Below are 11,029 nucleotides of genomic sequence, written 5' to 3'. Positions count from 1 at the left end.
GGAGAGGAGAGGAGAGGAGAGGAGAGGAGAGGAGAGGAGGAGATATAAACAGGTTTCGGTCAGGACCACAGCACACAACAGTGGCAGTAAGAAGCAACTGTGCTCTGGATATACTGAGGAGACAGAACTTGACTGATATAAGGGATGGTTTGGGGGTGTGACAGGGAGGTGTGGGTGGTCTTGGCAGAGTGGCTGAGAGGAGGACAGCAGGTGAAAAGTTTGGCCACCACCTTTTTCAGGATACCATATAAGGGAGGAGAAGTGGAGTCAAGCACAGGCCAAAATCAGTGGCAAGTGGCAAGGCTAGGCTGTTTACACAGCGGAGAGCAGCTGGAGACAGCACAAGCTGAGCTTCCAGGATGTCTTATATAAGACTTGCATCTCTGGAGAAAACACAGCCACATTTTCATAGTCAAATGACTAGAAAATACTTTATAAGGATTTGCAACCTGAACTTGGAGAAAGCAGAATCATCTGGGCTTTACTGACTCATCAAGCAGCCATGTAAAATGAGGCGCGTGCACACACACACACACACACACACACAAATATCGCAGACACTCTTTGAAAACAATATGAAGGACTCTCTCAGAGTCAGAAAATTTCTCTTGAGTTAAATTTGGTCCTTCTGGAGTCTGGATTAATAGAATGTTGGCTTCGGCTACATGTTCGGAGAAGTGAATTTTTCAGAACAATCGGAGTGTTCTGTAGCATGGTAGGCTAGGAGTTATGAGGAGAGTCGAGCATTTCAATAATCAAATGCAGTGCTGGAACCTCTCTTCCTGTCTCCCTCCTTGGTCAGAGTAGCAATGTGGAATGCTCCTAAGACAATTCAAAGCCCTTGGATACCCAGAGGCTGAACTCAATTTTCAGGCCACATGCTGATATAGGTAGTAAATTCTTTTGCCCCAAATTTTGAGGCTTACAATGAAACACTTCTATTCATTTTCAAACCTGTGTATGCCAGTTATAATAAAACATTATATAAACAAATGAAAGCCTGGTGAAAAGAAAAAGGCCTGTTGCTAGTAGAGTTGGATATTCTAGAGCTATCCTTTTAAAGGTAGGTTGCTGTTTCCTCCAGATGTTGTCCATGTGCTAGGTTAAGGGAAGTCACAGAGTTATGAAATGCGGGCTTAACTGCAGCCTGTTCCACACATATCCTTAATGGCTGGGGTATATATAAAAAGCTCTATGACACCTCACCAACAGACGACACGTAAAGTCTGCAGCTCAGCCATTGAGAGCATGGCCAGCAAGCGAAGCACACGTAGTTTCTTTCAGCCAAAACATTCAAGCTCTCTACAGATTAATATAAAAACCACTTCTTTGCTGTTACTGGTTTTTATAAGGAACTCACCAGGAACATCTTCCATATGGGCTAACTGGGCCATTAGCACATCCTGTGATCCTATAATTCAGGGGTCCTTGGTTCCACTCATATGTGACTGGTACCACTGAGTCACATCCACCTCTCGACCTCAGACATGACAGATAAACTGTGAAACTCCAAAGACCACTCAGGAAGACAGATCAAAGCCCAGGCTTAACTTCAGGCTGCTGCCTCCTCTCCTACACAGCCTTAAGCCACTGTCGACTCTGCTCTTCTCACTGAGCTGGGTTAACTGACAGACTCTTCCATCTTCTTGACCTAACCTAACCACTCATTTCTTGGCTTGTATAATCTGTTAGTGATGCATCTACACAAGATTAGGAATAAAATGGGAATGTAGGAAGTACTGTCAATAATAGAGTCAGTAAAGGTCCTGATGTTGACTAATATAAGCTTTTAAGTATTGATAACAAGATATGAGCACCATTACCCACCCACATGCATATTCACTGAAAAATTCAGGGAAAAGTTATTACTCATAGTTAGGGAAAATGTGGTATTTAATGCTGTCAGCAAGCACTCATCAACCAGAAGGACATGATGTAACACTCTTCAGTCTGGACAATGAGATTTATTATTTGTATATTATACCACTAGAGAAATATTAGAAAACCCTATTTCTTCTAAGCAACAGTTCCGAGAAGCTAAAATATTTCCCCCTAAAAACAGTAGGGTTATATATCTGTGGGTTTGAACTGAAAATCAGAACAGAATTATAGTCTTTATTTTCTAGGAAATAAAGCTTTTAAAAAAATGTATCTGCTACTAAAAGAAAAACAGTTAAATTTCATCTTTGAGGATGTATTGTCCACTTTATCCCTCCTCTACATATAACTTACTCATTTCTGTATACGCCAGAAGGAGATTCTTAAACACAATGGACCAAGATTGATAGCAATCAAATTATGGAAAACAAGCACCTGAGATGTGCTGATTTGAAACATTTTTCCAGGATCTTACTAGCTCGGGGTTTAGGGCGATGTAACCAGTATTGAGAAGTGAAGCCAGATAGCCTGAGGTTAAACCTGGGCTTTGGTCTATCTTCCCATGTGGTCTTTGAAGTTCCACAGTCTACCTGTCACGTCTGAGAAATAAGATGGTAGGAGGCTCATTCTGAGCTCCCCCCCCCTCCCGCCCCAGCTTACATTCTGACTTTGGGATCATCATAGTTAACAGGAGGATGAAATGCACCTCCCATTTTCAGAGCAGCAACCCCCTCAACCCTCACAACCATAAAGCAGGTATTTTTATGTAAGTCTCATTTCACAGAAGAAAAAAAGAAGTGAGACACAGAAGAGTAAATATGGTATCTATGTTCCTAGTTGGCTGAGAAGGAAAAGTAGAGATTTCTGCTCAGCTAATTGGAGCCCAAGTGCAGATTCTTGAGTTTAGAACGAATCATGCTGGGTTTTTTGTTTGTTTGTTTTTTTGCAGGAATTGATGTTACAAGACAACAAAGTTTACAATATTTTTGCAAAATTTCAAGTAGCCAAACATGTGTATCTGACAAGCAAGTTATTCTCTTCAGTTAGCCAGAACGGATCCCCAAGATTCAGTGTTGCTATGGCAAACAGTGAGGAGAAAGATCTTTGCAGCAAATATGCAAACCTGAACTATAGACTCAGCAATGCTATTTATCTAGATCAAGGTCAATAATCCATTCAAATTAGGCTCCTGTCTGAGCAGAGAAATAAAAACTTGAGAGGCCTGTAAAAGCTGTTCTCCCAAACTGAGATGAAACCGAACAATACCACTTCCACAAGGACAGAGCAAAGGCTGTCCTTGGATAGCCCATGCTTCCAAAGGCACAAAGCAAGAGCCTCTGAGACACACACACACACACACACACACACACACACACACNAGAGAGAGAGAGAGAGAGAGAGAGAGAGAGAGAGAGAGAGAGAGAGTCATTTGGAAGCTGTTTTTACAAATGCAGGCTCTGCATCAGTGCCTCTGGGGGGTCTGGGACTCGTGGGCAAGGACATCCCCAGTGAGGCCAGTGCTTCTAGAATGAGGGCCATGCCATGGAAGTGATGGTGAGTAAGCCCTGTGGCCCCAGAATGCGCAACTCTCAGTTCTGCCTCTTGTTAGACCTGGAGTCCATGACTGTGATGGTCCTCTGCTTCCCCAGCTGGTCTTAGCTGAATACCCTTCTTCCTATACAACTCAGCATCTCTACCTTTCTCATTAAATCTATGCTGTGTTCCTAACTATGAGATTAATGGATAATGAAAGACCTCGCCTTTCCCAAACCTAGGTCTCTATGATAGAAGAGAAAAGACTTAGTCTCCTTAAGATAGATTACATATGTTTGGAAGTCAAGTCTGAAGCTTTTTGCACCAAAAATCTCTTTAGGGACCAGCTTGCTAGGGCAATGGTCTCATAATATGTAATGGGCATCACAATATAAGATGGGTCGTAACTCAATACTTCAAACAGCTACTGAGGAAAAGAGATTGGGATTTTTAAGCAACTGAGTTTACACTGTTCAATATGGTAGACAGCGGCTACTTTGCACTTTTAATTTGACATGTTTGATGTGAAAATACACACTAGATGTCAAACACCATGAACAAATGAATGTAAACTATGTCACTAGTAAAATTTATGCTTATAGCATACTAAAATAACAATGGTTAGAATATATTGGGTTAAATAACCATATTTTATAGAAATAGTTATACCCATGTTTGTCTCTGGCACTGAGGGTAGAACCCAGGATATTGAACACGCTTGTCATAGTCTCTACTACTGAGCCACTCATTACCATTCTACTTTTTATTTCATTTTTTAATACTAGAACCTCATGCACACCATGCTTGCTCTCTCCCACGCAGCTATACCTAAACCATATGCATTATTTACATTGTTTCTGGTGGGCAGGACTGACCAAGACATTTGATACTCAAACTGTGGTTCTCTGAGATTAACTGAAAAGGAATCTCTTGTCTGTTAACTCAGACCTACTGATCCTAGGAACTCCTGGGCACATTCAAGTTATGGGAGGCCTGGGCTAGTTTTCTGAAAACACATCACACCAGGGCTTACTTCTGTGCGTGATGGGTAATGAAGGCATTCGGGATGCTGAATTTTCTGCAGAAATATTCCAGAAGAGCAGTGAACTTTTAAATGATTAAAATGATTGTACAATTCTCAATTTCATATTTAAAATTATATTAAACAACTGCACACACACACACACACAAACACACACACACACACACATACATGCACACACACAAAACATACACTTATCGGTGAGGGAGGTCATTGAGATGTTACCTTCGTTACTTCTGGATTTTCAGCCACCATGTAAGTGAAGCTGATATTCACCAGATCCGTGCCGCTGCAGACACACAATATCCGCCCTTCCAGATCATTTTCAGATTTTCCAACAGTTTCGAGAGCAGCCAGGATTTTGGGATCCTGTAGATGTGTAAAAATAGGAAAAAATATGTTAGGTTGCAGAGTGTGGAGGAAAATGTGGTGAAAAGAAACTATACTTCATGTAAAAATATACCTAAAAGGAAATGGTCCCTGGTGCATTAAAAATTCCCAGGGAACTAGTGTTATTATAAAACCTGGAGGGCTGAAGTCTCCAACATTACAGTGGACAAGAAACTGCGTCAGAAGAACATCATACTTCTTCTTTTCTTTTTCTTTCTTTCTTTCTTTCTTTTCTTTTCTTTTCTTTTCTTTTCTTTTCTTTTTTTTTTAAGAAAAGTTGGCTCAATAGTCTTTTGTGTAAAAAATAAGTCTCAATTATTTGTTTGATGGCATGTATGTCTATTATTGTGTGTGCCTGGTGCTCAGATAGTTGAAAGCCATCATGTGGGTTCTGTGACTTGATCCGGGGTCCACTAGAAGAGCAGCGCTCTTAATTGCTGAACCACATCTCCAGCTTCCTTGTCTGAATTTTTTGATTGTCACTCTCAGAGAAGTTCAGCTTTGGTGATGTTCAGGAAAGAATGCACTTGTGTGTGCTTGTGTCCATAAATATCCAACGGAGCCTCTTACCACAGAGCAGGGGCTTGGGCTTACTTACCAGGAATGAGAACAACATCACCACAGTCACTACCACAGGCCATTCTGAGGAAATGAAGTTAAGACTCTCAAGCAGCTTGGATACAAAGAGCAAGCATTTGGATTTCTATAATCTATGCATCCTCACATGGGAGGGAAGCTGTGAAAGTTTACCCTAATTCCCACAGAAAACACCACACTTATTTTCCAGAGGAAATTCCAATAAGTAGTTACACAGGAAACAACTAACATGAAAGAGGCCAACTGACAAATAAAAATTAACAAACAAACAATCAGGAATAGAACTTTGGGAAATCTGAAACCACACAGGGCAGTTACAGTGAGGGAAATAAATTCTGTGGTAGAACATTCTATGAAGAGAAACCATTCATATTCCTCACAGCACTCTACAGACAGCTTCTTCTTCAAGCACACCAATCTCTGAAGATCCCCGATTTCTGTGCTCTGGGTGACTTCTCTCTCAGAGTTCAACCAGGCTTTGTGTGTGCACGAGTGTCTTGAGTGCACAGATGAAGAAGTATGGGTGCCTCAGCCATGTAAACCCCCACAGTCACCAGGTGCACATGAGGAGCAAATCGCTGACTCCAGGGGATACAGGGAGGTTTTAGAATCAGTTTTAGGATCTGTCTCTCTGATACTGACACCGTACAATGCTTCTAGTTCCAAAGGGTTAAAACCTTTCTAATATAACTGAAATCCAAACAATGTAATCCACGTCACCTAAGAGTTATAGATGAAAAGTCCACTCTGTGCCCATTCTTAAATCCAAGCAAATGACTTTGGGGCAGTAAAAATTTAAACAGCATTCCAGAGATCATTTTTCAAGTCTTGTAAATCTATGTTTAAAAGAGCAGGACCAGCAATATGGCTCAGAGGGCAAAAGTGCTCGCTGCGCAAGCATGGTGACTTGAGTTTTATTCCCAGAACCCATGTCAAGGTGGACAGACAGAACCAATTCCACAGGAACGTGTATAGCACATGCACACTCACAGTATCCCACACACACACACAGACACTCATGCACACACGCACTTACACACTATAAATAAAATAAAATTGAAGAACACCACCAATCGCATTTACCTTTGGTATGGCTGCCTGGCGAATACTGTTGATGAGGGAACATTCTAGCACTTGTCCTTCCTGCAGAGAGAGCATACATCCCGGCAATGAACTTCAATTCTGCCAGCTTCGTGGCACAGAGTATTAACAAACATTTCTAAAGATAAAATCAATGCTGTTCATACAAATAGCAAAATGTAAAGCAAATAACAGTAATGATGTCTAATGATCAGAAAGAAAAGACTCAAACTTATTTCATATTTGTATACACATAAATATGAATACATATATATGGGTGTAATTCTAAATGATTAGTAAAATGTTTATAAAGTGTTACTGTATTTATACACATAATAATGCCTGTGCATCATTAAATATCTGCATATATAAAACATTAAGTAGGAATAATGCCAGTGTTTATACACTGACAACTCCACCTGTCTTGGTTCATCTCCAACATTCACTTAGTGTGCGCTGCGCTGCACATCCGATCATGGCCCAGGCTCTAATGAACCTCTTTCAAGGCACCTGTTCGTCTCAGCTTGAACATTACTTTCTAGAAAATTTTGCTAACTCTCAAGATTAAACCAGACCTGTTTTGTCTAAGCTTTTATAACAATGTAACTTCTTTTTCACAATTACTTGTAGCTCTTTTTTAAAATGCAAGCTTTGCTCCCTGGTTGAATCTCTGAGAGCTAAACTGCATAATGTCTTTAATTCCCAGGGTATCCTCAAGGAGTGAGACAGGCAAGTACGCAGCGAAGAATCTCAAGGAAAGGAGTAAGCATCTCAAGGAAAGGAGTAAGCGAGGTCTCTATGCCCTCCAGAGGAGCTTGGTCCACCTGTTGGGAAGTGAAGTGGCTTGATCTGGACAGCAGGCAGGACAAGCTGCTGTCTTATGCCTTACCTTGCCTTCACTCTTCCACGTCAGGAAGAAGCCGAATTCATCCACTTTGAAGAGGCAGTTGGGCTCAAACACGAAAGATTCCTGTTAAAAAGAAGTGGGATGGTATTTGTAACTTACAACATGGTATCCAATCACAGGACCACAAGCAGGCACCTTTTGTATCTGCATTCTAACAACTCCATTTCTGATAATACTGCTGAACATTTCTCTTTTGTTTGTTTGTTTGATTGGTTGTTTTGAGACTGGTTTCAATGTGCTGCTCTGGCTGTCCTAAAACTCACTCTGTAGTCCAAGACAGCCTCAAATTCACAGAGATGAACTTGCCTCTGCCCAATTGCTGGAATTAAAGGACACCACGGCCTGGCCCCTTGAACATTTTTATTTAAATACTGTGTGTTCTTTCTCTATACTGAAAAGCTGGTCTCTTTAACAGAGAACATTCCTCTGTAACAGGTTTGAAATTAATGACACTGCTGTCTTGGATTTATACAGAAGAGTTCTGTGGAGGTCCTGTGATAGGAGCTCCTGGAAGGTAACTAAGTGTCACCTGCTTGCCCTCCATACAGGACACACTGCTGCCTGGAACTGGTCCATACCAACACTAGCATCAGTGACATGTTCTCACCAGTCCTCCAGGGCTTCTGCTGCACACTGCATTGTGTCCCACTGCTGTGGGCTCTGATTCCAGAAACTCAACGAAAACCACAGAATGAAAGCTTCCCTTGAGAAGAGGTGTTCTCCAAACTCACACACCACAGTAGAGCCACCCTATGCCCAAGGGATTCCTGGTTCGTTACATTTAGAAGTACCATGAGAATTCTGTCAGTGAGAAAAAGGATGTTCATGAAATGGACTTCGAGGCTCTGTGCCCTATGCTTGTATAATACCAAGACATGGCTCTGTGCTTCAACAAATTCAGGCATTCTTCACATGATCTAAAGATGTCTTCCTAGCTCATCAGAATGCTAACAATTAGGAACCTGTCCTTTCCCCATGGATAAAAGCACCAGTAAATAAATAGCAATTACAAGATAAACATTTAAAGAAAGGTATTTCAGATTCTCAGTTTCATCCATCCAAAATTATCTTTCTGAATTCTAGGAAAAGAGCAATACTCATCACAGAAAATCCAATGTCAAGAGATGCCCACCACAGGTGGCAGAGTCTAGGGGCCTGGCATCCCTGAACAAAGATGGACTTCAATTTGGGTAGATTTCTGGCAAAGAATCACCACATTCATTCCACTCCATACCAGTTACTGGGAAATCCATAACAATACTGAGAACTGGAGACAGATCAGTGAATATAACAGAAGCGAAGGTGAGGGAAGACCTCTGCCTTTGGGGACGAAATCCAGCTGCACCATTGAGTGTTTACTTCCTCCTAAATTTGTCTCAGAATCCTAACTAATCAAAGTATGTATGCAAAGTACACAGTTCAGAGACACACTCACTAAATTGCAGCACACAGTATTGTTACCACGGTAACCAACTATAAACACGTTGTATGGCAGTAGTATGTGTGTGATTTGGCCTCTGAGTGGTTGACAGTTCCTTTCTTCTTGAAATACCTTCTCTCTTCACACCCTGACCATGCCCCACTCATTTCCTTACACACCGAATCTCCGCATGTCCTTCATGACTTGGTTTTTGGATGTCTCATTTCCATCACGCACCTAGGTTTCTGTGAAATGCCATGGCATCAATACTGACAAATTATCGCTGCCTCCCACATAGCAGACGTGTGGGATCCAGATTAGACATTTAACTCCCCAGTTGTCATCCCGAGATGTTTCACAATGGACGTGCCCAGATGGGACTTCTTAAGTTCCCTCTCTCCTCTCTCAGCTTCTGTACCATCACAGACTGTCCTTACTTGAAGAAACGTGACTGGTGCATGTACGTTTTCACCCTGCCAACTCACTCACCGAGACTGAGAGTCATCCTTGTCTTGTTCTTCCTTGTGCTTTCTCCTCTTGTTCACTAATAAGGATGCTTTCATAGCACTGATGTGTTAGGCCCACTAACTCCATCTCTAGCATCACGACCTTGTCACCACTGCTGTGAACTGTTCTCGATTCCACTGTTTACTCCACAGCAGCCAGACTGAGTCTTTAAGCTTTAGCCAGTTCTATAAATAAATCCTAAACGAATAAGATCCCATTATATTTAGGGTAAAATTTCACCTACAGTGGTCTAAAGGATCCGGGTCCTTCCTTCTGTTGTACTTGACCTACCGGCTTCCTGATCTCTACTCTTCTTGCTCATTAGCAACAGACCTGTGTTCCTTAAAGCCTCAAGGCCTTTGTACTTCTAGCTCCACCTTTTCCTCTCATCCCCTTGGTGTCTGCGGCTCTTCACTTCCCAGTTCTCGCCTTAATGACTGATCCATCCTCTCTTCTCTTCTCCAATCTCCATACTCTGCTTTTCACTTCCTGTCACAACATCCTGCTTACTTCCTTGCTGGCACCAAACACGGTCTGCTGTTTTGTCATCTCTGGACTGATTGGCTCACATTCTAGGATGTCCCATTCATGAGAAACCTTAAAATGGCCGTGTGCCTCTCTGGCTTTTTTGCATTTGAAGTACTTATTTCAAAATCAACTTAAAACTAATTCATTCATGAAAGGATAAGTGGACAAATAAAATTTTCAAATACAATATTTTGCTACAGAAAACAAACAAACAAACAAAACCCCGAACTTTTTCATACTGAAGGGATGGCACCAGGCCAGATCCATCAGTTCTTCTGGAACTTCAGGTAGAGAAGGTGACGCACAGGCAACATGTCAAGGTGGGCTGTGTGGAAGAAGGGACATCATTTCCTAATTCATACATACTCATTTCAAAAGTTGGGGTGGCTCAGAAGGACTGACTGGGAAGCCCCGTTGGGTTAGGGGCACCATTTGAATGCCCCTGTAAAGAAGTTACTTCTTGCACAGCAGGATGGCATAAGCCTGTAATCTAAGCTACTCAGGAGCTAAGACAAAAAGATCACAAATTCAATTCCTGCCTGTGCAACTTAGCAAGACAAGACAAGACAAGACAAAACAAAGCAAAACACCAGTCAACTACGGATCAGGATCTGTAGAGCAGCACTCAGCTAGCACTTGGTTCAAATTCCTGTGACCTTAAAAGTGAGAAACAAAACAAACAAAAAAGAAAAATAGGAAAGCAAAGGAGAGAGAGGAGAGGGAGAAAAAGAAGGAGAAGGAGATAGAGAAGGAGAAGGGAGGGGGAGGGGAAGGAGAAGGAGAAGGAGAAGGAGAAGCAGCAGTAGCCACTTTCTTCCAAAACAAGATAATAACATTGATCAAGAAGAAACAAGATACAGTAGAATGGTAAAACAGACAGTGTGAAAGGGAGAAACCCAGAGACGACAGGTGTTGAATGATCCCTTACAAGTAGACAACAAAACCTATTTGCCTCTGGGATCCTCAGCAACTAAAACAAGATGAAGAGATATTTATAAATTGTCTACCTGGTTCATGAGATAATTCCTTATTTGTTATTGTGAGAAGTAATGGTGTACTGGATAGCTTTGTGTCAACTTGACACAGCTGGAGTTATCACAGAGAAAGGAGCTTCAGTTGGGGAAATGCCTCCATGAGATCCAGCTGT

The 11,029-nt window shown here is 41.7% G+C and overlaps 1 protein-coding gene across 14 annotated transcripts in view; it reads right to left on the bottom strand.

Annotated features, from left to right (window-relative positions):
* The window catches only part of Plcb4 (phospholipase C beta 4), a 368,815-nt gene that overhangs the window by 109,673 nt on the left and 248,113 nt on the right, over positions 1–11,029 (bottom strand). For all 14 annotated transcript variants that reach the window (XM_029535870.1, XM_029535879.1, XM_029535877.1 and 11 more), the window contains 3 exons: positions 7,410–7,490; positions 6,524–6,583; positions 4,679–4,822 (listed from right to left, as the gene is read on the bottom strand). In XM_029535870.1, coding sequence (XP_029391730.1) covers positions 4,679–4,822; positions 6,524–6,583; positions 7,410–7,490 — 285 coding nt within the window. The remainder of the gene's footprint in view (positions 1–4,678; positions 4,823–6,523; positions 6,584–7,409; positions 7,491–11,029) is intronic.

Source organism: Mus pahari, chromosome 3, assembly GCF_900095145.1.
Source record: "Mus pahari chromosome 3, PAHARI_EIJ_v1.1, whole genome shotgun sequence".
Classification (NCBI taxonomy): Eukaryota; Metazoa; Chordata; class Mammalia; order Rodentia; family Muridae; genus Mus; species Mus pahari.
This window is presented reverse-complemented; position numbering and strand designations above follow the sequence as displayed.